Source organism: Lampris incognitus, chromosome 2 (genome assembly GCF_029633865.1).
Source record: "Lampris incognitus isolate fLamInc1 chromosome 2, fLamInc1.hap2, whole genome shotgun sequence".
NCBI lineage: Eukaryota > Metazoa > Chordata > Actinopteri > Lampriformes > Lampridae > Lampris > Lampris incognitus.
The window spans coordinates 130004383-130032290 of NC_079212.1; the positions used below are offsets into that span (position 1 = coordinate 130004383).

General features: G+C 44.8%; 1 protein-coding gene across 1 annotated transcript in view; it reads left to right on the forward strand.

Moving 5' to 3' along the window:
• Positions 1 to 27908, forward strand: part of magi1b (membrane associated guanylate kinase, WW and PDZ domain containing 1b) — a 212782-nt gene that overhangs the window by 139527 nt on the left and 45347 nt on the right. Inside the window, exons 4-10 of the mRNA XM_056273056.1 lie at positions 8331 to 8570; positions 10671 to 10896; positions 11328 to 11410; positions 12843 to 12878; positions 18613 to 18670; positions 20257 to 20375; positions 21619 to 21738. Coding sequence (XP_056129031.1) covers positions 8331 to 8570; positions 10671 to 10896; positions 11328 to 11410; positions 12843 to 12878; positions 18613 to 18670; positions 20257 to 20375; positions 21619 to 21738 — 882 coding nt within the window. The remainder of the gene's footprint in view (positions 1 to 8330; positions 8571 to 10670; positions 10897 to 11327; positions 11411 to 12842; positions 12879 to 18612; positions 18671 to 20256; positions 20376 to 21618; positions 21739 to 27908) is intronic.

Genomic DNA, 27908 nt, shown 5'->3' on the forward strand with positions numbered 1-27908 from the left:
GTTCCCTCAGGAGTTTTGCTGTGGAGCTGGTAACAAAGCCCCTACAACCCACCTCCACAGGGCGCACCTTCACCTTCCAGCCTCTGTCCTCTGCTTCGGCTGCTAGGTTGGCGTACCGCAGCTTCTTAGGCTCGTACGCTTCATCGACTGCATCCTCCCAGGGGACTGTGAGCTCAATGATGTAAGCGAGCTGGTTAGTGTTGGACCAGAGGACGAGGTCTGGTCGCAAGGTGGTTGTTGCGATCTCTGTCGGGAAGATGAGCTTCTGGCCTAAGTCCACTCGCATTTCCCAATCCCTGGCTGAGTTTAGTGAGCCTAAGTTGGGAAGTGAAGGGTTGGCCTTCAGTTTATCCCCCTCTCGAATGAAAGCTGGGAAACACCGGGGCCCTTCCTGGTTGTTGAAGGGTTGGGCATTGATGGAAACCCTCTTGCAATCGAGTTCAGCTGCCAAGCACCTGAGCACCTGATTGTGTCGCCAGGTGTATCTGCCTTGGGTAAGGCTGGTCTTGCAGCCAACCAAGATATGCTTGAGGGTTGCTGGGGCTGTACACAGGGAGCAAGATGGATTCTCTCCAAACCAGAGATTTAGATTTATGGGAGAGGGCAGGACATCATATGTGGCCTTGATGATGAAACTCAGCCTGTTTGATTCCATGCTCCAGAGCTCACTCCATGTGATTTTCCTCTTTTCAACACCCTCCCACCTCATCCAGCGACCCTGTTTGGCTTGTGCTACGGCTTTAGCACATCTGGCTGCTTCTTCCTGTCGGCGGACCTCCTCAACCACCATAGTTCGCCGTTCGGTAGTAGTCGCCTTTTGCCAGGTAGGTGTTTTTATTCCCAGGCCAAGGCCGCCTCTGCCTTGTTGAACATGGCCTACTACGTCTCGGTGGCGGAGGGCAGATTTCGCCTCCAGTACAGCTGCACCCGGGGTCCATTTCTTCCCTGTTGCTAGGGTTGGAGCAACTCCTCTCACTATTGGGTCTCGGGATTCTGTGAGGGACATGTCCAGCCTCACTTTGGCACATTTGAATTCCTCAACCAGGCTGGAAATTGGCAGTGCGAGGGCTCCATTGCCGTAGAGTCCAACACTGCTGAGGCACCTTGGCAGTCCAAGCCACTTCCTCACCTGCGAGTTCACTAGCCTCTCCAAGCGACTGGCATGAGATAGTGAGACTTCGTTCATAGTTATTGGCCACATGAGTCGGGGTAGCAGCCCAAACTGAAAGCACCAAAGCTTCAACTTCCCGGGCAGTGCAGTGTTGTTGATTTGCCTGAGGCCACTGATTGTATCCTGGCGAAGTTGCTCCAGTTGCCCGGGTGTCTTTGAGGTCTGCATTGTACCACTGTCCGAGGCTCTTGATGGGCTTCTCCCGGACCGTGGGGATTGGTTGATCACTAATGCAGAACCGTTCATCTACTAGTTGGCCTTTGACAATGGAGATGCTGTGAGATTTGCTTGGTTTAAACTCCATTCGTGCCCACTTGATGTTCTCCTGGAGTTTCTGCAGCAGGCGCCTGGTGCATGGTTTTGTTGTTGCTATGGTGGTCAAGTCATCCATGTACGCCCGGATTGGTGGAAGACGCAGGCCATTCCTGGACCTTTCGCCTCCCACCACCCATCGCGATGCACGGATGACGAGCTCCATTGCCATGATGAATGCCAGGGGGGAAATAGTGCAGCCCGCCATAATGCCTATTTCCAGATGTTGCCAAGTGGTGGTGGTGTTCTGTGTTGTGACACAGAACTGGAGATCCTGAAAATAGGTCTTGACCAACTCCGTGATATTTTTGGGGACATGGAAAAAATCAAACGCCGTCCACAGGATCTTGTGAGGAACTGATCCAAAAGCGTTGGCAAGGTCTAAGAAAACCACGTGCAGGTCTCTCCGTTCTTTCTTGGCAGCTTGTATCTGGTGCCAGATGATATTAGCATGCTCCAGACATCCTGAGAAGCCATGGATCCCGGCTCTCTGCACTGATGTATCAACAAAGTTGTTTCTATGCAGGAATGTGGAGAGCCTTTGGGCAATCACACTAAAAAATATCTTTCCCTCTACATTAAGAAGGCTGATCTGGCGAAACTGGCTGATGCAGGAAGAGTTCTTTTCCTTGGGGATCAGAATACCTCCTACTCTTCGCCATGCCCTGGGTATGACTCTTTTCTGCCATGCCACTTTCATCAGCTTCCAGAGGTATTTCAGGACTCCAGGAGTGTTCTTATAGAGTCTATACTGGATACCATTGGGCCCAGGAGCTGACATCGATCTTGCCTGCTTTACCGTCCTCTCCACCTCGCTCCATGTGGGGGGTCTTGTGTCCATATGGTGGTCAGGTGGGTGAATTGGTGGCATGTCATCCGGGATGGTGACTGGCTCATGTCTCCAGACATCAGAGTAGGTCTTCTTTAGGTGCTCTTCCAGATCTCGTATGGGGACTCCAAGGCTCCCATTTTTCCTGCTGTCAAAAAGGCTCTTGACAAAGCTGTAAGGGTTGCTGTAGAAACGGGTCCTAGCCCGTTCTTTCCTCTTATGCTGTTGTCTGAGGTGTTCTGCTCTTCGCAGCTTTGTCAAATGCTGCTTTATTTCAGCCTGCAGTGCGTCAAGCCCAACCCTCTCTCCCTCTGTGGCCTTCCTCCACTGCTTCCTCAGTTGTCTTCTCTCCTTCACCAACCTGTCAATTTCCCGCTGTCTCCTGGATTTGGGCTGAGTTGAAGGGTCTTTCTGCCTACTGGGTATCTTCTCCTTCACTCCAAATCTCTCTACGCCATAGCTGTAAATGATGGCTCCCATGTTCTCCAGTTTTCTTTCAACTGTTCCCTTTTGACCTTCTAGTAAGAGGACAAGGTCAGAGTTGATGGTCTCCCACTCAATGATTAAGTACCAAACCCTTGGTGTGGTTTGCTTGTCGCTAATTTGTACTATTCAAACCAGGTTTATAACACATGACAGTGACCTCTAATTACATTCAGAACCGACCCATCCACTTTGTCTCTCTAAATACTAAAGGCATACATAATTGGATTAAAGGACAGAAAATTATGTCTCACAACACTTAAATGCAGATGTAGCCTTCCTGCAAGAAACTCATCTTGCAAATCAGGGGTGCCAAACTCCAGGCCTCGAGGGCCGCAGTGTCTGCAGGTATTTGTTGTAACCATGCACTGTACCACATGATTTAAATAATTCCTTTCCTTCCTTGGTCCAAGAGGTGAGCTAATTAATTAAATCAGGTGGTGTAGTGCATGGTTGGAACAAATACCCGGAGACACTGTGGCCCTCGAGGCCTGGAGTTGGGCACCCCTGTTGTAAATGATCATGCCATTTACCTTAAAAGAGGATGGGTTGGTCAAGTACTTCATTCATGATTCAATGCCAAAGCCAGAGGAACAGCAGTCCTAATACATAAAGATGTCCCATTCCAAGTGAAAGAGGTAATTAGTGATCCAAATGGGAGATTTTGTATTGTCTGTGGGCGACTTTTCACCAGTCTTGTTATTTTGGTCAATGTTTATGCCCCAAACAGTGATGATCATATTTTTTTCAACAAGCTATTCTCTATTATACCTGGACATAATGATTATAATTTGATACTGGGAGGCGACTTTAACTGTGTTCTCAGCTCCATTTTGGATAGGTCATCAAACAGAGCTCAACCTCTCTCTAAGTCTGCTAAGGTTATCAATGATTATATCACTCAGAATGGTCATTCACACATCTGGAGATTTAAGTTCTCTGACCAAAAAGTTTTTTCTTTCTTCTCTAAGGTCCACCATAAATATACTCGCATGGACTACTTTCTTATTAATAGACTAGTGGGGAATGTAAGCTCCTGCTCATATCACAGTATTATCATTTCAGATCATCGTGCTTTTGTTTAGCTCTACCTAACTGCCTCAGGCCCTGTCATTGCTGGAGACTCAACCCTCTCCTGTTAGCTGATGAACAATGCATACACTTTGCCTCTTCTCAAATTAGTTTTTTTCTTGCAACTAATGTTTCCTCAGAAATGTCCCATTCAACCTTATGGGAAGCACTCAAGGCCTATCTTCGTGGGCAGATAATTGAATACTCTTCTAGGGTAGATAAAGCAAGAGCTTCTAGACTCGATAATATCTCTAGATCCATCACTGACATTGATAGATATTACTCCTCCTCCCTTACTCCAATCCTTTTCAAAGAAAGACTGCGTCTGCAGACAGAAATGACTGACTTTCTACAGCAGGGCAATATATCTACTTACAAAAGCTCGGTACAACACTTATGAATCGGGTGACAAGGCCGGCAAGCTACTAGCCCAGCAAGCACATCAAGCTGCTGCTTCTCGCTTAATCACTTAGGTTTTCAGTCAAGCAGGGGAAATTGTAATGGGCCAGATAGAAATTAACAATTTTTTTTAAGCAATATTATGGTAAGTTGGTTGTGGTTCTGAATGTGATGGAAATCGTCCACAACTTGACTCCTTCCTGGAGAAACTAACCTTCCCCTCAGTCTCAGTCCTACAAAACCGCTCACTGGGTGGTGAGATTTCTGAGACAGAAATTCTAGAAGCTATTAAATCCTTACAAAATAATAAGACACCTGGACCAGATGGCTTTACCTCTGAATTTTACAAAAAAATTGCTTCCAACTCTTCCCCCCTGCTTCAAGCCATGTTTAATGAATCTCTGTCAGCGGGGTGCCTTCTGCAAACCCTATGACAAGCCTTGATAACACTTCTGCTAAAAAAGGATAAAGACCCACTTCAATGTGCTTCATACTGTCCGATTTCCTTATATTATAAGATACTAGCTAAAATTCTAGCAGCTAGATTAGAGAAGGTTGTTACCTCAGATTATATCTGCAGACCAAACGGGTTTCATTCTACATAGGCATTCCAGCTCAAACTTGAGAAAATTACTAAATATTATGTACTCCCCTCCGAGCCGCTCCCCTGAAATGGTTGTATCACTTGATGCTGAAAAAGCGTTCGATCGGGTTGAATGGCAATATTTGTTTTCCACCCTAAATAAATTTGGATTTGACAATGCCTTCATCTCTTGGATTAGACTACTTTACTCTCTTCCTTTGGCCAGTGTGATCACCAATGGACAACAATCTAGATATTTCTCACTTGGCAAGGGTACTCGTTAAGGCTGCCCCTTGTCGCCCCGTCTTTTTGCTACCGCCATTGACCCCTTAGCCACGCTCTTTTTTTTTGGGTGTTGAACGTGCGTGCACAATTTATAAACTGTCTTTGTATGCAGATGATCTTCTGTTGTATATTTTGAATCCCTTAACTTCCATTCTTCCCTTTATTGATTTTTCTAAGTTGGGAAAAGTTTAAGGATACAAAGTTAATTTTCAGAAAAGTGAAATGTTCCCCCTTAATCAGGCAACTACCCTAATTTCTGTCTCACATTTCCCATTCAAGATAGTCAGAAACGGCTTCAACTATCTTGGGGTTGAAGTCACACGCACTTTCTCAGCTCTTTTCAATAAGAATTTTGGTATTTTATTTGAAAAATGTAAACAAATTATGGCTGGATGGATAAAGCTCCCCCTGTCCATAGTTGGATGAGTCAATCTTATTAAAATTATTTTGTTACCAAAATTTACTTACCTATTCCAAAATATCCCCATTCTGATCAAGAGGTCTTTTTTAATTCATTAGAGAAGAGTATAACTTCATTTATCTGGAACGGTAAACCACATAGAATTAAAAGAAGCGCGCTACAGAGACCTAAAAAGCTTGCTGGCCTTGCTCTACCTAATTTCATTTATTTTTGGACTTGTAATATCAAGAAAATATTATCCTGGATGGGGGAGTGTGTGACAGACAGCTGTGAGGCCTGGGTACAAATGGAACACACTTCCAGCCCATTTCATTTACTTGCCTTAATTTGTGCCTCCTCACCCCCTCCTCAAAGCCAATTTTCTTCCAACCCAGTAGTGTGCCATTCAGTTAGAATTTGGTCACAATTTAGGAGACATTTTAAGTTGCATACAACATCAGTACTTTCCCCTATCCAAAATAATTACAACTTCCTGCCTTGTCTCTCTGATTCTGTCTTTGGAGTTTGGTTCTCAAAGGGAATCAAGTCACTTTCTAATTTGTACGTTGATGGAAAATTTGGTTAATTTACACAACTTTCCCAACTGTACGATCTGCCAAAATTCACTTTTCCAAGATATCTCCAAATCTGACACTTTGCCCAGAAAAACATTTTTTTTTTCAAATTTGCCAACAAACAATACAATCAATCACATTCTTTCTTTATCACCACACTACAAAGGCCTAATAGAAATTCTTTATGACAGAATAAGTAATATCTCCCCTCATTCATTGCAAGTTGTTAGGAGACTTTGGGAAGAGGACCTTGGAGGGGAAATGACGGATGATGACTGGGAGGCTGCACTTGGCCTAATACATACCTCCTCACCATTTGTAAGACACAGCTTAATACAACTAAACGTTGTTTTGAGAGCACATTTGACCAATAGACTGGCCAACATTTTTCCTAATGCAGACCCTTCCTGTCCTCGCTGTAAAAGTCAACCAGCAGATCACATTACATATGTTCTGGTCATGCCCTAACCTCAACACATTTTGGACCAGTATTTTTAATGCCTATAGCAAGATTTTTCAAAAAGACATTCCTCCTAATCCCATATGTTCCCTATTTGGTTTTGCTCCAAAAATTCGTACCCTTAAAGGTAAAGCACATGTAATTATAGCATTTACCTTCTTGCTTGCTAGACGTCCCATTGTTCTCTCATGGAAGCAACAAGCATCACCTAATTTTTCTAGGTGGATTAAAGACACATGCAGTTTTTGAAACTTGAGAAAATCAGATACACCCATCAAGGCTCTATACAAAAGTTTATGAAGATTTGGACCCCCTTTTTCGACTATTACAAGAGCTTACAAATCCCACTCAATAAGGAAGATTAGAGTTAGATTGAGGCAGCAGAGAACTCCCCCCACCTTTTTTTTTTGTCTGTTTATTTTCCTTTTTCTTTTTTCTATGTGTATGTGTGTATTATGAATAATATGTATGGCAAGATATATGTGCAATCTGTGTACTAATCTATGTATATGGATTAGGTATAATGCATTTATGGTTATGTAGTTCCATATATTTTCATGTGTATGTGCATAAAAATGTATTGTGAAAATCAATAAAAACTGTTAAAGAAAACGTTAGTATAGGAAAGTGAAACCATGTAGGGAAACACACTAACGGTGAGTTCTCGAGGTGGAGAAGTAGATGTGGGGGAGACCAAGTGGAGCTGATCAGGACACTGTAACATGGTGAGAAGCTGCACAGTTGGAGAGTTTACGCTCAGTAGGGAGCCAGTGAAATGAACCAGCAGTGTGACCCTGCTGAGGATGTAGTCTTGGCAGGGTGTGAGGCCTCCTAAAGCTAGACGACTGCATGAGAAAAAAAAAACCTTTTAATGTGAAGTCATAAAGGATCATTAAGCACCCATCCCATATAACTTCTTCTTAGAAGGCGGAATTATGTTGCCGCTGTAAGTCAATTATGTTTCAAAGGTTTTTATAAATATTTGGAAGTCCTTTTTTAAAAGAAAAGCTTTTGAATAATTTCCTAAACAACCAATGTAAGATGGTTACTTTTAATCAAAAGCTATATACAACGTATATTATAGAACATTATAATAACATAACATGTTAGTTGCTGCACATCAAATATGTTATTAACCTGCTCACACCTTGTCACAATGTATCCACCTGACACTGCTAATGGTCTCTCTGAATGTAAGGTTGTGAAACACAATGTAAAAGGCATGTCATACACAACCTTTGTTAATGTAATTCATTAAAGGTGCCATTTATCACCCGCACTGGAATAAATCCAAACAACAGCAACAAACAGAGTTACCGTTCAGTCAGACAGATGCGTTTAATGAAGTGGCTGTTGTGACCATCCTGGCCAGTGCCCCATAACAATTTGTTCCCATCGAACCTCATTCCACTGCTGCTTTGCCAACAAGAAGCCCAGGAGTACCAAATACTGCAGCTAGTCTGCTTATAGCCACCAACTATTCAAAAAATCCAAAACACCCCCTCTTTTCCTTGAGTCCAACCCCCTCAACATAGACATAAACACACACACACACACACACACACACACACACAAATGCTTTAACATGGCTATCCTCCCTATTTGCATACAAAGACAATGATATACCACCCCCCCTACACACACAACCTCTTGACCCCCTCCCCATCACACCCTCCTACTAATATGCCTTTCTTCTCTCTTAATCGCTCTCTCTTTCTCTCTCCCACATTTGTCCTCCCTACATTCCTATCTTGTTGCCTAGGTAACTATTATGGGACGCCCAAGCCGCCGGTGCAGCCCCCCAGTGGGAAAGTGATTAGCAGTAGCGGTAGCGGCGGTGATGCCCCACTGTCAGACGGGATCAGCGGCAGCCTGCCCGGCTCACAGAACTCCACTCCTCGACGCTCCAAGTCCTACAATGACATGCACAATGCTGGAATAGGGCCTGGAGAGCAGCTGGAGGAGGACGAGGACCTCCCTGAGATGAACAGTAGCTTTACAGGTATGGCCAGGTGCAGGGTGAAGCAGGGGGAGCATGCCTTGGGAAACAGAAATGTCCATTGGTTAATGCTTGGATGTGTCCAACCCCTTTCCAAACTCAGTGTTTATTGTGGTAGATGGCTGAGGTAAAGCTTCACATGGATGCCAGCTGACAAGATAAAGTGAGCAGTGATTTGATCAGAAAAGCAGGAGCAGTTTGGAGAATGATAGGAGAGAAAAGCAGCAGGAAAAGCAGAGTCTCAGCTAGCAAGGATCGGTAGTTCCTGAAACCTGAAATCCTGGGAACGGTGCATTCCAACACATCACGAGTAAGATTGGCACGCCATTGTTTTCTTTGACTTGTGTTTTGAAGGCATTAGTTTTATGCTTTATACTGGTCTGGATGGGAGCAAAGGCAAAGGGGGAGCAAGAATAGCAACAGGTAAAGTGAGAGGGGATTAAAGGGAAAGCAGAAGTGGATGGGGGAATGTGAAAAGAAAGAGGGCATAGCTAAGGAGGGATGGGGGCGGGCTTGAAGGTTGAAGAGGGTCACATAGAGGGTTGAGAGAGAGAGAGAGAAAGCGAGGGAGGAGTTTATTTTCTGAAGGAGGTTAAGGTCTGAAAATAAGAAAAAGCACAAAAAAGTGGAACTCAGAGAGAGAGAGAGACTAAAAGCGAGAGCTTGACTGGTGAGGGGCTGCAGGATACAAGTGGCTCTTTGTGTGGTGGGTAAGTGGCCTCCTGGTTTGTCCACATCTGCCTTGTGTGTGTATGAGAGTGAAAAATGGTGCCATCTGGCTGTAAGCAAGAACAGATAGATGAAAGAACAACCTCCATATTTGATTTTTTTCTTCTTCTTTATGACATCTGTACACAGCAGCTTGGCAGCCATGTGAACGAAATTGTTTGTGATTGAAAGACAGGGTATTTGATAAGTTAAACGGGAAATGGAAACGTGATAATGTTTTGGCTGTCGATGTTGAAAGCAGTATTGAGCATGATGAGCGCTGCTCCATTAGCTCGGTGAAATGGCACATACAATGTCCTGCATATGATTGGAAAGACAGAATGACTGCATTCGATCTGTTGCATTTTCCTAGTCTCAGGACAGAGCACATTGAAATGAAATGACTGCATCATATTACAGCATGGGCGGCCGCAGATGGAATCAAACCCCTAACTGACCATATTAGTGCCATGCTTAATATACTGCTCCAACACCGTGTGCTGTGCCGCCGGAGCTACACAGGACATCAAAATACACACCGCAATAACATTACTGCTAAAATGAAATTAATCAGTGGTTTGAGCATCGCTGGTTTGTGTTCTTATACTTTGATATTGCCTCTTTATGTGAGCAGGTCAGTCAGCATTGTAAGTAAATGGACTTTGCCTCAAAACTACCTCTGTGACATGGCTTTCTTGTAGCAGAGACCAAAAGGCGTTTATTCTCTGTGAGGTGTTTGTGTTTGTTTTTGGGCCAGACATGGTGCCAGTGTGAGTGTGTGAAAGAGATAACAGGAGGCACTGGGATGGTACTTAAAGACGAGGTGACTCTAGGTGTGAACTACCCATTCAGCCCTATTTACTGAGCAGTGTTTTCATGCCTACATCAGGAAGCAGTTTAGGATGTTGGCTAGGGTACATATTGTCATACTCTGCAGGTGGTCCATTTTCGTTGTCCAAGAAGAAAGACATTTAACTGGTAGTTAACTAATAGAGGAACTGAATTATTTTCCCCTCCATTTATTTGCTTCCTATCTTACCCAAACAAATACTGTTCTAAACACAAAAATCTGCCATTTGTATGACTTGGCTACCGGAGGGAGCTTTCATAGTAGTGGAAACAAATAGGCCCACATTTATGAATCCCCCTCGCGGGGCATTCAAAAAATTACCACAGCACTCGTATAATATTTCCTACCAATGCTAGCAGAAGTTAGCTTGAAATTTCTCTCATACAAGACTAATTCTTCTCCACTGTATTCAAAATGAATATCAGAGGTTTTAGTTTCGGAGAGGCTATTTGAGAGACTTGAGTGTGTTTATTATGAGATAGATGGTTAAATTTCACCTTGACATAACCCTAATCCAAAGCCTTGGCTCCCTCGTGACCCCCTAGGAGACTCTAGTGAACCAGACGAGCTTCATCACTCGGTGCGCCCTTTTGCCCCCCGACAAGGCGCCCCATCCTACACTGGGACCAGCCCCTCACCACTGGCCACCACGGAGAGCACACAGCAAACACACCCTCACCTGAGCCATCCTCCCCCAGAGGACCCGCTGGGACCTCTGCCCGAGAACTGGGAGATGGCCTACACCGAGAACGGAGAGGTCTACTTTATAGAGTATGTACCTCATGCATTAAGCCTTTCATAGTGATTTTTGGGTAGCAGCCACTCTTGTAGGTCCTTTGTTTTTCTCTATAGATATTGTGCACAGTATCCATAAAGGGATGTGTATATAATTTTTCAGAACTGATTTTCAGACCTATTGATTTTTATTAGCATTGTCAACAGATGCTAAAAACTCCAGCATCCAGTATCTCATAAACTGGTGCACTTGTTTTTATTTTAGGCCAGACTTTAAAGCGTCCCAGTTCACTAGGGCTTCAACAAGGACCTGAATGCCTGTAATCTTGTCATTGTGTCAGAGAAGCTTTCTGCTGCACAGTTGATATTAAGTGTGTGAGTGTAGTACAGTAATGTTATTTAATTTAATTTAATTTTTTTATAATTTTCTAATGAATATGTGGATATATCTTGTGGGTCCTTTGCAGCCACAATACAAAAACCACCTCCTGGATAGACCCTCGGTGCCTCGACAAACCTCAGAAACCCCTGGAAGAATGTGAAGATGATGGTATGTGTGTGTGCGTGCGTGTGCGTGCGTGCGTGCATTCATGCATCCATCCAAGACCTTTGCATGCACTGTGACTGTATGTTTATCTAAAATGTTCACTTTTTCTCCCCCATGGTCAGTATTAACATTGCAAAGCCAGCCTAAATTTCATGAGCTCAGTTTTCGCCATCTGATTTATGACACAATGAGCCAAGCAAAATTTATGGACTGGCTTTGTGGTGCTAGGTCAGTATGGGAGAGTGTGTATTGAGGATAGCCTGTGTTGAATTTTTGTCTCCATGTATTGATATCTGGTGATTTGCAGTTAATATCTATCAACTCTGTAGTCCCTCTGAGCAGCTCTCCATAGATGTTATCCCCCGCTTTGCTGCTTGTAAGAGATCAATTTCCTAGAAAGGTTTTGTTCACCTAAAACGTTGAAGATCTCTTTAACTGGATCAAATGAGAGGGAAGTTATTTGGGCTGCAGATTGTAACAAAGACATTTTATAAAGTAAGAAACACCCCCACTGTTTATAAAGTAAGAAACACTCCCACTGTTGGATAGCCCTTTGATAGACTGGCGGCCTGTCCAGGGTCTGCTGGGATAGGCTCCAGCATCTCACGACCCCTATTGGGATAAGCAGCTGGGATAATGGATGGATGGATATGCAAGAACTGTATAGTTCTAATGTAAGAAAACCCCCAAAACCTCTCACCCACAGTTTCCAGTGGGTGTCAGAGTTGAGTCACAAAAAAGAGAGCTGGGCCACTGTAATACGCAACCCCGCTGTGACACTTCTCTTCTGTGCTGGTTTGTTCCTCTTGTTATGTTAGCAGGATGCCCTAAATCTCCCAGGAATTTACTGGATTTAATTTGTATCATCCAGCACAAAAAAAGTAATATGCTTCCCATCCTACATGGAAGTGTCCTGCTTGCTCGTACACTTTCTAAACAAATATGCACAAAAATGCCCTCATATGCCCTCACGCATTAAAACGGCCTCTTCACACACAGATATACTCCCTGCACATAGGCTTTATTATGAACGCCATTCGGGACTTGGGAATTCAGGCTATACAAATAAACAACATGAAGGGCTATGGCCATTTTCCCCTTTTGGTAGTCACAAAATGGAATATAAAATGATGAAAGATTTACTGATTCAAGCCAGAGAGAATTTTGCTGCAGCCCATCCATACTTGATGGTTATGGTAATTGTTGCCTGATACAAGGAAGTACTTGTTTTCAGCAGAGACTTATCCTATTATCTCATGTAATCTTTACAAGTGCAGTTACTCTCATCTTTGGTTCTGATGAACTATTGCCACCTAGTGGTCAATAGTGGTCATTAAAATTTTACTAGTCTGTACCTAACACTCCGCCCCCTCTTCCTTCTCTCTCCTCTTTTCCTGTCATCTGATGTTGCTGTACTGCTGGTCCTGGTGAGCAGAAGGGGTACATACAGAGGAGCTTGACAATGACCTAGGTAGGCACCTTGCTCATCTCTTTCTTTGCTAAGAGAATGTTTGTTTCACACTATGTTGATTAGTCTGTTGCTCCATGCTCCCTACATGTCATCACCTCACTAATGATCTGCCTCGGACCAGTGTATCTGTTTAACACACTCTGTTTAATTTGAGCCTTAACGATAGGCATATCTCTCTCATTCTCTCTCTCTCTCTCTCTCTCTCTCTCTCTCTCTCTCTCTCTCTCTCTCTCTCTCTCTCTCTCTCTCTCTCTCTCTCTCTCTCTCTCTCTCTCTCTCTCTCTCTCTCTCTCTCTCTCTCTCTCACACACACACACGCACACACTTACTCACACCTCTTATTTTTCTTCCTACCCCTTCTTTCTCTCACCAGCAAGTATTGCCGCCAATGGCACTCCTAAGTCATCATCAGATTAACAAGAGTTGGCAGTTGGTTTGAGATTAATCTACAGTAATGATCGTTTTCAAATGGTCATTAAGTAGTGGTCCCAGGGAAGTGACAATCACATCCCCAATTCTTGATTGGATTTTTACTGTATACGCACATGGAATTAACAAACAGATTTACTCAGTGATTGGCCTGCAACACAGATTTGCCCCCTTAAAATCATGCATCTCACACACAGCCTTAAACCTTGCATGCTCTACCACAAAGACACCGACACACACAAAAGGCAGCAGACCATCAACGTGTCGATAAAGCTAAGCATTGAAAGAGGCATTGGTATAATGATGATTTCATAATGGTTCTGTGTGTGGCTCAGCCAGATGCAGATCCTGTGCTCCGGCCCCATCAACACACACTAACTAGCCCATCAGACACAGCACTGAGGCCCCTAATGCTGGGATAAATAGCGTCTGGAGGCTGCAGCCTGCACGTTCACACCCTGGAAATGAATGATGTCATGATACATTAGAGGTGCACTTTGATTTATGATTGCACTGGGCATTAACAGTGAACACTTCTACATATCCTGAAAATATCTGGAAGTGCAAAAAAGAACTATTATTAATATAGAATTTCTAATTAGTTCTCATTTTTATTTTACCTCATTAATTCTGTAAAAATAGCTTGCTCAACCAGCAACGTGAGCCTGTTCCTTTATAGAGGGTAGTTCATCAAGGAAAATCATGAGAATTACTAGAGAGACGGGTTATGATGTGTGACAAGGGCTCTCAAGCCACATATGAAAACATTTTATCATTACAATGTAGGTGCCATGCACTGTGTAAAAGACAAGTGTTTCCTCACAGTGATGACTGCCTCTTACCCAACCATACAGAGTGATTTAGCAGCAGCACTGTAAACCCTGGATCTTGGTTTTTTCTTTCTTTCTTTTTTTTTTTAGTTTTGTAACTACCTGCTAGACCAATATTGTGAATCTTAAACAGCTACCCTGTCACAAACGGTACATGAGTGCACTGTCCTCACATCCCTTTCGCCACTGATTGGATGAACACATTCAATAACTATCGGAGAAAAAGAGCAGAACAATTTCTTCCCTTGGGTAGGAGGTGGGAAGCGGCGGGGGGGCAAACTTCAGCACACAATCAGGCAGTCTCAGTTGCACGTAATGCATCCACACATACTTGGAAAAATAAATAAATGGATAAAAAAACACCTCTTCAGCAAACACTTGCTCAGAAGACATCAAATACAATTCTACGATGAGAGAATTGGATACAAACAGTTTAATAAGTTATTTGTCATCCCTGAAGTCCCTTTTCACCTCAGAGCATACATGTGGGGGATGGAGGTAGAGAGAGAGACAGGTTATGGAGAGAACTCTTTGAGAAGTGTTTGGTGCCTTTATCTGTCTGTTTATCTGTTTCTCTGTCTTCCTCTCTATCTGCAACCGTTCCCAAAAGGTATAATGTTGAGATGGCTGCAGCATTCTGTAGAGAAATATAGCATGTGCGTGTGTGCGCACGCACACGCACACGCACACACACACACACACACACACACACACACACACACACACACACACACACACACACACACACACACACACACACACACACAGACCTAAGCGCATAAACACAGGTGCTCCTTCAGGAGCAGAGCTAGTGCGGTGTGAAATCAAGTGGGTGATTAGAATTTTGCGCGATGTGAGGCGGGACCATATTCCATTTAATGTTCCACTCGACAACATCTGAATAATAATGTGCAGCATCTGTGTTGTAAGTGTGCAGCTTTATACAATAACACTAATGTTATAAGGCTGCCCTCCTTATACAGACCATATGGGTTTATACATTTGCTGCATTTCGTGAATCATAGCAGAATGATATTATATAGTCATGTGGCACATAATTATCATGCTAGCAGTCAACTTTTTGGTTGCCTGGATGGCAATTTCCCATCACCATTCATGAAAACAACTTTTCGATTTCTCTCCGTAGCAAACATTGGCTGCCAAATAGTTCGGCAAAATGAGTGCAACTCATACAAGCAATTTGAATAACTACACACAGCTGAAATATGCGTTTTCTGCAAACCCCACTCCAACCAAGGGCCCTCTCCTTTACAAAACAGAAGGAAGCTCAACAATGTTGAAGATTGTAATTACCACCTTCTAGCACTAAAATCGAGACATAATTGGCTGAGGATAAATTTGTGCGAAATTGATACCCCATAGGAGAGTTTTATTGGACTGTCCATGTTTGTAGCTGTGTACAACCCTCTTATATTTCTCAGTATTGGAAGTCAGCCAATAATCATTACTGTTGCAGTCGACCGTAAATCAGAGGGTTCTGCTTAGATAATGGCATAACCCTATCTGGCAGAGGCTGTAGAAATCCAGCAAGATGGCACCACCATACAAATACATGGTGTTGAAATGGGCTCAGTAATATGAATGTCCTGTCTTTATCAGTCTTGATTACTATGGATTTTGTTTGATGGCATTTTTCGCTGAACATCTGGAGCTTGTGTGTATATTTCCATCTTCGCATGTGCAAGTGTGTACATATACATGCATGCTTGCATGAGTCAATAGCTGCATCCAGTGCCATCCCACAGAATGACATGGGTTTTCAGTTGCACAACCAAGGCCCGACCAGCAGGAGCTCGCTCAGTTGAATGTCAAATGCCCAAAAATCTTCAAAAACCCTTGTCATCTACACAAAATTAAGATATGCATCTTCACTATTGCCCTGGTCAGTTCAGTTTCACCAAGAAAGTATCAACGTTTCTTCAGGGGCGGCACACTGGCCCGGTGGTTAGCACTGTTGCCTCACAGTTAGAAGGTTCTGGGTTCGAACCCCAGGCCATCCCATGTCCTTTCTGTGTGGAGTTTGTATGTTCTCCCCGTGTCTGCGTGGGTTTTTTCCGGGTGCTCCAGTTTCCTTCCACCATCAAAAAGACATGCATGTTAGAGTTAAATACTCCTGTCTGTGCCCCTGACCAAGGCAATGGAAAGCAGAACTGGAGTTGGTCCCCGGGTGATGCAGCTGCCCATTGCTCCTAAACAATAGGATGGGATGCAGAGAACCTGGGACCTTCTTGCTGTGAGGCAACAGTGCTAACCACTGGGCTACCATGCCACCTCTTATCATTATTTTCATTATTAAAAAAAACTTTGGCACTATCTCCTACTTCGACATTTCAAGACATGAGAGGGAGGGAGAGGGGCGGGCTCGAGTCACTCAGTGGCTGTCTGTCACTCAGGGCTCACATTCACTGTGTACGTTCAGTGAACCAATCACTGAGCACGCACTGGTCCCTCACAGTGAAAGGATCTGAGACAGTCTCAGGCTCAGCCACCGGTTTTTTCATACTGTAGCTTTCACTATGCATTGTAAACTACAAAATGTGGCAAGATTTAGAAAAGATTCAGAGATTTTCAAACGTAACCTAGCTCATTTTAAACTTGTTAGTGTAATTTGAGTGTACCCCTGCGTGTTCGCTCGCAACTGACTGAGAGCTCAACTGAACTGACTGAGAGACGAACGGGTCGCTTCAGGAAGTGATGCAGTTCAGTTCGTTCACCCAAAAGATTCGAATCTTTCGCGCACGACGCAACACTAGCTAAACGGCGCAAAATAAGGCCTGTGGTTCAAAGGGGTTGAATTTAGTCTCTTAATCATAGGTGCGTTTTGGGCGTTACATGAATTAAACCAGTCAGTGTCATCTCCCATTATCGTTAAAAGCCAGGTGTGCTAGCCCCTTGGCACATTGCTGTTTAAATGCGGATTCGGGAGGGAATGGATCTGCTCATGCGTGAAGTGAAAGTCGATCCGTCTCTGATCTGTTTTTGATAGGCTCTTTCATTTAATGAGTCTTGACAGACACGCTCAACCCGATGGGTCACTTAAATACCTATGTGTATTACCACTATTGGTAGAATAATTAGCCAGTTTCATACCTCATTACCGCGCAAAGCTAATTCTGATATTATAACAATTTTGACATTTATTTTTTAAACATCGTGACGTACACAATAATAGTATTTCACATTGTAATGTTTTAGTTGTAATCTTTTGTATGTTTGTGTGCTGCTGCATATCACTGTGTGTATAACCAGCAGAATGTACACACGTTGTGTACCCGCCTATGTAGGCCCATCTTACTGTCTGTGTCTGCAGCTGTCAATGTACGCATTTGCTCGGGAGTATATTCGAGCCATAATACACCCGTATTATAACAGTAAAATACTGCGTTATTGACTTGAGACCAGGTTTTTGTCGGTCAATAGCACAATGGCTTCCCGTTGCCTCAAGATAGCAACAGTATGCCTGATCACACCTCATCGTAAGATCAACGTGCCCATGGGCGCTCAGAGGGGTGTGAGTACATTTGCTATTTAAACAACATGGGTGCTGGACAGGGTGGCACGGTGGCGCAGTGGTTAGCGCGGTCGCCTCACAGCGAGAAGGTCCTGGGTTCGAACCCTGGGGTAGTCCAACCTTGGGGGTCCTCCCAGGTTGTCCTCTGTGTGGAGTTTGCATGTTCTCCCCGTGTCTGCTTGGGTTTCCTCCGGGTGCTCCAGTTTCCTCCCACAGCCCAAAGACATGTAGGTCAGGTGAGTTGGCCATACTAAATTGTCTGTAGGTGTGAGTGCGCGCGCATGTGTGTGTGTGTGTGTGTGTGTGTGCGTGCGTGTGTGTTGGCCCTGTGATGGACTGGCGGCCTGTCCAGGATCTCCCCTGCCTGCCGCCCAATGACTGTTGGGATAGGCTCCAGCATCCCCGCAACCCTGAGAGTAGGGTAAGTGGTTTGAGTAATGGATAGGTGGATGGTTGCTGGATGGGAAAACGACAACTGCATCAGTTGGAAACTAGCAATGACACTTGAGCTGCACTTTTCGCCGGGTTTAAGATAGAGCCCATAATGTCAACGGTGTAAGGCTGAACACAAATAAGCACTCAAGTGTTAGAAACGAGAGGAAAGCAGTTACTCATTCCTTATTCATGTGCACCTACAGACATTGTTCTCAAATCAAGTGCTGATCCAGCACCATGTACCCTTTCCAACCAAGGGATGTGTGTTGTCATGCTGAGTCCAAAGCCCAGATGGATCGCTCCTTTCCTCGCTCTCTCCCATTCCTCATCCCTTCCTTGTCTTAGGTTCTCGTGTGGAAATGTCAGTAGCTTCAGGGGCAGAGAGCCAAGCAACTTTGACCCTTGGGGCTCAGTGCACGGCCTCGTACGTAGACATGTCGTCGCGGTCTCTTTTTTAATATCTGTTTTCTCTCGTGTATTTCTGTCTCTTTCCTCCACCCTCTCTTAGAACTGCCTACAGGATGGGAGAAAATAGATGATCCAGTGTATGGGGTCTACTACGTTGAGTAAGTCAAACACAAACACGTGCAGTCCAATACGCAGGCAAGTGCAATCACATATGCAAGCAGATCACACAACCACAGTCACACCGGGTAAAACCCAGACGCGCACCATTAGGTTGTGTTCCCGCACAAAGACACACAAAAGGGCAGTCAGAGAGACGCTGTTTTCACAGAACTCTTGACCTTACTGTAAATGGTAATGATCTGAACATGTGTACTTGTTTGCACTAAAAACAGCATCACACACTGCATTGTCTGCCTGAACTCTGCATATTTCAGTCTTTTCAGAGGAATGTAGGCCATTTTGTTTGTGTTTTTCACCACATGGAAACATATTTGTTTTGTGTGTGTGAGTCCGTGTACCGCGTTGTGTGCGTGTGCATCTCATCTTTTGCGGGACCCCCGGGCTCCTCAGTAATACGAATATGTTTCATGTGTTTTTGATGTTCAAAGCAATCTCTCAGGGGCATAAGGCACCACCATTACCGGGGTTTTTTTTTGTGTGTGTGTTTTTCTTTGTCTTGGTGTAATTTATTTCTTTTTTTACCCCCCCCCCCCAATATACATTATTCACTTCTCTCCTCTTATTTTGCTGCATCCTTTGGCAGCATGTTTCTGTTTTGTCTTGAGCTGCTGGGTTATTAGCATGTCCTTGCGGGTTACGTTGCAGCGTGAGAAATGATTCGGCCCCGCCTCGTGTTGCGATGGGGCGAGGTTAGGCGACCAGTGGCGTTCAGTTTATTGGGTGCGAGTGCTAATACCTGTGTGGGATTACTGTTGTGTGTGTCACTACGTGTGGATGGTTCTGCATGTATTACACCACAATAAACAACACGCGCTTGCTTTGTTTATGTACCACAGCTTATCTAAATGTCTCTCCCCGGCTCTTCTCCCTCTCTTTACTCCACCCCCCCCCCCCACTTATCAACTCCTCTGTCATTCCTATCTTGACTTTTTCCTCTCTATCTCTCTCTCTCTCTGCTTCTCTTGCCTTCAATCCTCCGCTCGGCTGTCTCTCCTGCATGATTTCACCTCTGCATTACTTCACCCTCACACCTTTGCACCTCCCCCCCACCCCATTTTCACTGTGCTAATCCTTCCTGCTAACCCCCACCCCCACGCCTGTCCACCTGTCCTTGTGTCTTCTTTTCCACCTTGTTTTTTTATCCTCATTCCATTCTCCATATCCTCCACCGGTTTAACTGCCTCACCCCCCCCCCCCCCAAAAAAAACTGCCTCACTCCGCTGTTGTTCACCTTCCCTCGTTCCTGTAATCCTTCCACCTCCTCGTGTTCACGTTTCTCCTCCTGTTGCGCCCTTCTCCCTTTCCAACCCCCTTTGTCACATACCTGCCAAACATGCCACATTTTTCTTGAATTCCTCCGTGTTTATGCACATATTGCCGCTCCAATCCCTCCTCTTCCCATCTCACTTTCACCTCATTCTCCTCCAATCCTCTACCATCATTTAATTCTGCCCTACTTTTCTGCTACCCTCCTACCTCGGCCCTCTCTCTATCTCTTTTCGCCTGTCTTTCCGTTGTCCCCTCTGACTGTCCACCTTTGTGTCTGTCATCCCATCTCTCCCAGTCATATCAACAGGAAGACCCAGTATGAGAATCCGGTGCTTGAGGCTAAGCGGCGCAGGCAGCTGGAGCAGCTGCAGCCTCAGAGCCAGCAGCCACCTGAAGGTGAGCGCTACATCCGAGGTTCGTTCATAAGCCCAGGTCCTGGGCGTCATTTCTTTTCTTTCTAATCATGGGTATGAGTGCTCAGCTGCGACTGCGTGTGTGGGTGCGCGCATGATTGGGTCTTGTCTTTATGTACCAATTATAGCTGCTACTTGCTGTTGCCCGCTACTGCCTTATGATTTGCTAAGTGACTCTCCATAAAGGCATACCTATGATTTGTGGCTGTACACAAACAGCCTTTTTGAACTTACTTTCAGTTTTTTTGTGGACTCTTGATACTTGTTGCTTGTGTAAACGCTCTTTTTCAAGGTGGTGAGGCAGGTAAGTTTGGCTTCAACATTAAATGGCTTAAGGCTTAAATGAGTCACTGCAGAGAAACTGTTGGATATTATTGATGACACAGCGTTTATCGATCATGCCTTTTTGTAGTTTTTCTTACCCCCTAGACAAAATCCAGCCAGCTGGTTATCTTAGGTTGCTCCTGTTTTTTATCTTGACCCTTATGCATCTGCGGAATGTCAAGCAGAATGATTAATTTTACATTCAGGCCAGCCCACAGTGCTCTGCTATTGCTCGCCACCTTCTGCTTATTCAGCAGAAATCGTCTCTGAATCAGTTCTCTACTGAACACCCCCCACCCACATCCAAACTATTCTCCAAACTCAATCTCAAAAAGCTCAATACCTGGAGGAAGTCCCCCCCCCCATTGATTCTATTTCAATTTCGAGAATATTATTGGGAAGTTGTGGTGGGATCCATAGCAAGAGGCCGAAACAAGGTGATTCATCAAAGAAGGCAGCCATTGTGGAGAAGCGGGTCACTCTATCATCACAGTCCTCCATTATATGGTTCAATAAGGAGATGTGAAACTGTGTCACAGGCTTCGCCGAGCCTGTCTGATCTGTTCTACCTGTGCGAAGCCACAAACTCACAGCTATCAATTGCCCCTCACCAGGGTAATACAAATCTGTTATAGTCAACACAAACATGACACTAACCATTGGTGGCTCAATGGGAGTAGCGCGACTGGGCAGACAGCATACCCAGCAATTTGTCATTCCTGCAGAGAAAGTCAACCATGGTTATATCAATGCCTGAAAGCAACACAACCTTATCACAAACCTTTTACACAGCACGGGAGTCCCTCTTGTGATGTATTTCTTAGTTCCAAGTTCCCCCAAGAGCTACTGATACTCCATAGGAGGAACTCCAATCCCTGTCTCAACCCTATCTAGAATCTGTTTGCCCCTTGCTGTTACAGAATGGATTGAGGACTCCACTTTGGCTGGGGCCCCCCTGGCCAGTTATGCTGCCAATCATCAAGAGACCTACAGAGAGCCTCAGTCAGCCCCGTCAGCATCCAATGCCATGGGACAAAAACGTAAGTCCTCATTTGTGGCTCTTGTCAGAGAGCTGATAACCCAGGATCATATGTTAGACCCAAATTTTCTGGCTTTCTCATCCAAAGAGGCGATTACACTCTCAAGTAAAACCGTATTCAGCTCTGACGGCATGGAGTTCGTTCTCAACCATCGCCCGGAGCTACACTACCGTTCAAAAGTTTGGGATCACCCAAACAATTTTGTGTTTTCCATGAAAAGTCACACTTATTCACCACCATATGTTGTGAAATGAATAGAAAATAGAGTCAAGACATTGACAAGGTTAGAAATAATGATTTTATATTTGAAATAAGATTTTTTTTACATCAAACTTTGCTTTCGTCAAAGAATCCTCCATTTGCAGCAATTACAGCATTGCAGACCTTTGGCATTCTAGCTGTTAATTTGTTGAGGTAATCTGGAGAAATTGCACCCCACGCTTCCAGAAGCAGCTCCCACAAGTTGGATTGGTTGGATGGGCACTTCTTTGAGCAGATTGAGTTTCTGGAGCATCACATTTGTGGGGTCAATTAAACGCTCAAAATGGCCAGAAAAAGAGAACTTTCATCTGAAACTCGACAGTCTATTCTTGTTCTTAGAAATGAAGGCTATTCCATGCGAGAAATTGCTAAGAAATTGAAGATTTCCTACACCGGTGTGTACTACTCCCTTCAGAGGACAGCACAAACAGGCTCTAACCAGAGTAGAAAAAGAAGTGGGAGGCCGCGTTGCACAACTGAGCAAGAAGATAAGTACATTAGAGTCTCTAGTTTGAGAAACAGACGCCTCACAGGTCCCCAACTGGCATCTTCATTAAATAGTACCCGCAAAACACCAGTGTCAACATCTACAGTGAAGAGGCGGCTGCGGGATTCTGGGCTTCAGGGCAGAGTGGCAAAGAAAAAGCCATATCTGAGACTGACCAATAAAAGAAAAAGATTAAGATGGGCAAAAGAACACAGACATTGGACAGAGGAAGACTGGAAAAAAGTGTTGTGGACGGATGAATCCAAGTTTGAGGTGTTTGGATCACAAAGAAGAACGTTTGTGAGACGCAGAACAAATGAAAAGATGCTGGAAGAATGCCTGACGCCATCTGTTAAGCATGGTGGAGGTAATGTGATGGTCTGGGGTTGCTTTGGTGCTGGTCAGGTGGGAGATTTGTACAGGGTAAAAGGGATTCTGAATAAGGAAGGCTATCACTCCATTTTGCAACGCCATGCCATACCCAGTGGACAGCGCTTGATTGGAGCCAATTTCATCCTACAACAGGACAATGACCCTAAACACACCTCCAAATTGTGCAAGAACTATTTAGAGCAGAAGCAGGCAGCTGGTATTCTATCGGTAATGGAGTGGCCAGCGCAGTCACCAGATCTGAACCCCATTGAGCTGTTGTGGGAGCAGCTTGACCGTATGGTACGCAAGAAGTGCCCATCCAACCAATCCAACTTGTGGGAGCTGCTTCTGGAAGCGTGGGGTGCAATTTCTCCAGATTACCTCAACAAATTAACAGCTAGAATGCCAAAGGTCTGCAATGCTGTAATTGCTGCAAATGGAGGATTCTTTGACGAAAGCAAAGTTTGATGTAAAAAAAATCTTATTTCAAATACAAATCATTATTTCTAACCTTGTCAATGTCTTGACTCTATTTTCTATTCATTTCACAACATATGGTGGTGAATAAGTGTGACTTTTCATGGAAAACACAAAATTGTTTGGGTGATCCCAAACTTTTGAACGGTAGTGTATGTATGGGCTTACACGATGAAACGCACAGGTTTGAATTGCCACTGCAAAGCTACTTTCTGTATAAGTTTCATCATGTAATCTCGATAAATAGAATATTATTTAACTCACTGTAGATTTCATTTTTCTAATTGACCCTTGAAGCAGTATTTATATTACAGTTGGGGAACACCGATATGACTATTTAGTAGGGTCGTTATTTTATGTGAATTTCATCATGTTCACTGCACTTTCATCTGGATTCTGATGTGACCATACTCATAATGTTATTTCAATAGTAAGAAATGGTAGTGAGAAGAATACACACACAGGTGTCCAGGTAGCATAATGGTCTATTCCATTGCCTACCAACACGGGGATCGCCGGTTCGAATCCCCATGTTACCTCCGGCTTGGTCGGGCGTCCCTACAGACACAATTGGCCGTGTCTGCGGGTGAGAAGCCGGATGTGGGCATGTGTCCTGGTCGCTGCACGAGCGCCTCCTCTGGTCGGTCAGGGCACCTGTTCAGGGGGGAGGGGGAACTGAGGGGAATAGCGTGATCCTCCCATGTGCTACATCCCCCTGTCGAAACTCTTCACTGTCAGGTGAAAAGAAGCAGCTGGTGACTCCACACGTATCGGAGGAAGCATGCGGTAGTCTGCAGCCCTCCCCGGATTAGCAGAGGGGGTGGAGCAGCAACTGGGACGGCTCGGAAGAGTGGGGTAATTGGCCGGACACAACTGGGGAGAAAAAGGGGGCAAATTTTTTAAAAAGAAGAGAAAAAAACAAAACAAAAGAATCCACACACATGTACACATAAATACAAAACCAGACAAAATGTGAATATTAGTGTAAAGGAGTGACCAGGCGTGCTGTGGACCATCTTCTGGTTGGCAGACCCTTTTATACTGGCTCCCCGCTAGCAGCTCGTCTAATTAGCACAGCTATGCTGGAGAATTAAACTCTCTCTCTCTCTCTCTCTCTCTCTCTCTCTCTCCCCCTCCCTCTCCTCTCTTCTCTCTCTTTGGGATGGATCTCCCGGTTGTCCTTTTGCTTTTCCCTCCCGTCTTCCATTTTTGTTTTATCTTACATTCACTGTCTTGCTTTTATCTTCCTCCTTAGCGCTTGCCCCACTTTGGCTCGGTTGTTGTTTCTCTGTTGGTATTTGTCTCTGTCGTCTCATTTGCCCCCTTTTTTCTTCTTCTCTTTTTCCTCCTCACTGTTTTTCTCTCCCTCTCTTTCTCTCCGCTCTGACCCATCCTATGTCTCAACACTCCTTTCAGGTAATGGTCTGTTCAAATCCAAAAGAAATTAATCCCACCTTTCATGTCTCTCCTGCACCCTGTTTATTTATTTATTTTTCCACACATCGCTTGGTCCCTCGTGGACAAAGCCACCGTCTGGGCTCACAGTTAAGATGCATATCTTACGCTCTTATAAAATGTGATCCAAAGGACATACACGCAAATACACATACAATACTAAGCATCACAAGGACAGGAAACCATCTGCAAGGGTAATGCATTTTTATCACATGCGTAACCTTTAGCGTCGTCACAGCCTGACATGAGCATTCTGTAGGTCCTTCAACACTCGCCTCAGAAGTCCTTTTTCCTAAATATTCTCTCTCTCTCTCTGTCTCTCTGTCTGTCTCTCTCTCTCTCTCTCTCTCTCTCTCTCTCTCTCTCTCTCTCTCTCTCTCTCTCTCTCAGCATCCTGCATAAAACATTTTTCCCCCATTCCCTCTCTGTTAAGGTCTCTCTCCATCTGCGCTCGAAACTGCCACTGTTATGTCGCCAATTCTTAAGCCTTTTGAGAAGTGTTTTTCGCCATGTATGTAAATTGTGCTTCACCCTTTGTGTTCACAACCTCCCTTCATTTCTAAAGACAGTGAGTCCCTCACTTTGTTTAAACTTAGCTGTCTTTGCTTTATTCCAAACACCAAACACTGACTCACCCATTGCTCTTTATTTCCTCCTTACGGATGCTCACAAAGACTGAGGGGAGGATGAGGAAAGAGCAAGACTGGCTTTGGATTGAGATTGCATGCATTGAGCAATTTTCCGATTTGGATCTTGAGTTGCCCATTCTGCAGGGCTTTGTGGGACTAAAGCATTGTTGCTGATTGTAGGGGCCACTTATGTAAGTTTCTTGCATATTCATGTGCTTGGTTTGTGTGTGCACAGTGCATTGGCAATTGGGTGGTGGGTGAGTCACTGTGGGTGTGTACACTGTGGTTAGAAGTAAGTGCGCTCACCTGTTCACCATGGGGTAGGATGAGCTCAATGGTGAAATTTTCTGGATTTTGCGTTTTGAAATTGGAATGAGCATTTTGTATTTTTTTCTGTGCCTTTGCCTTTCTTTGCACTGGCACATGGAAAGTAAAGACAGGCAAAGGCACAGAAAAAATACAAAACGCACAATACAATGCCAAAATGCAGTCAACGGGGGGGGGGGGCGTCTAGGTAGTGTAACAGTCTATTCCGTTGTCTGCCAACACGGGGATCGCCGGTTTGAATCACCGTGTTACCTCCGGCTTAGTCGGGCATCCCTACAGACACAATTGGCCATGTCTGCGGGTGGGAAGCCGGATGTGGGTGTGTATCCTGGTCGCTGCACTAGCGCCTCCTCTGGTCAGTCAGGGAACCTATTCAGGGGGGATGGGGGGGAATAGCGTGATCCTCCCACGCGCTACGTCCCCCTGGCGAAACTCCTCACTGTCAGATTAAAAGAAGCGGTTAGCGACGCCACATGTATCGGAAGAGACATGTAGTAGTCTGCAACCCTCCCCCGGATTGGCAGAGGGGATGGAGCAGCAACCAGGATAGCTTGGAAGAGTGGGATAATTGGGTGGGTACAATTGGGGAGAAAAGGAGTGGGGGGGGGGTCAACAAACAAAAAAATGCGGTCAACAGAAAATTTCACTGCCTAGCTCACCCCTACCCCTTGATGATCAAAGCTAAGTGAGGTGAACAGGTGAGCGCACCTACTTGAATTTGAACCACGGTGTACACACCCATAGTGATACATTCACTACTCAAGTGCCAATGCAGTATGCACACACAAACTAAGCACATGAATATGCAAGACACGTGGCTGCTACACTGATGTGAAATGTCAGAGCTGCCACTTTGAAAGTAGACGTCGGGTCTTTGACAGCCTTTCACTAAATAAGAAATGTTTTAATTAGAGCCCAGCAATATCAGATGCCTGTGTACCTCAGCTAGGTCTTCAAACCAGAGGATATCTCCAACCCTACATACACAGTAACATCCCAACATCATGTCTCAAATGGTCCAGTACTTGTCTTGGTCCAAGTAAAAGCAGCATACTTCTGAAACATAAGCTGTCATGCATGAGTAAACGTTGATAGAAAGAAGAGACAGAATCAGATTAAAAAAAGAAAAGAAAAAAACCCAGGCGTCTGAGTAGCGTAGTGGCCTATTCTGTTGCCTACCACACGGGGCTCATCAGTTCGAATCCCCAAGTTATCTCCGGCTTAGTCGGACATCCCTACAGACACAAATAGCCGTGTCTGCAGGTGGGAAGCTGAATGTGGGTATGTGATCCTGGTCACTGCATTAGCGCCTCCTCTGGTCGGTTGGGGCACCTGTTCGGGGGGGAGGGGGAACTGGGGGAATAGCGTGATCCTCCCCCGCGCTATGGCCCCCTGGCGAAACTCCTCACTGTCAGGTGAAAAGAAGTAGCTGACGACTCCATGTGTATTGGAGGAGGCATGTGGTAGTCTGCGGCCCTCCCCGGATTCGGAGAGGCGGTGGAGCAGTGACCGGGACAGCTCAGAAGAGTGGGGGTAATTGGCCAGATACAATTCGAGAGAAAAGGGGAGGGAAACCCCCCCCCCCCAAAAAAAAAATCCTGCAAAACTCCACTTTATTCCACGCATGAAATTGACCACAGACAATTAAAGCTGTATAATTCTGCTTACACTTGTGTTGTGTATGCTTCATCCTAACACACATTTGCCACTGCTACCTGTGTCCTGCTCAGCATCAAAGCACTCAGACCGGTGAAAACAGAGCCTTGAGCAGGAGAGAGTCGGCCCTTCAGACTGGGATGTTACAGAGCAAATTAACCCCCCCCCCTTTTTTTTCCTGTCCTCATCAAGTCCCACTTGCCCCTCCCAACTCTTCTTAACCTAATTAATTCATTGATCATAATTGGCCGCATTTCACTCATGTTGAGCCATTAGACCGTTATCACAGCCCACCGGGCAATGACTGATCCATGGCCAACAGTCATTACAGCTGCTTTTCTTGGTCAGCTCAAACACGGAGCTGATCAAGGATTCAACGAGACCAGAGGTTGAAGTTTTGGCAGGTTGATATGTTTGTGCACCATCCTTTGCACACCACAGAGCTGCTTCATGTCGGCAGCAGTGGTGTATCATATCAATGAATATCAGGTATAACTTTAAAAGCT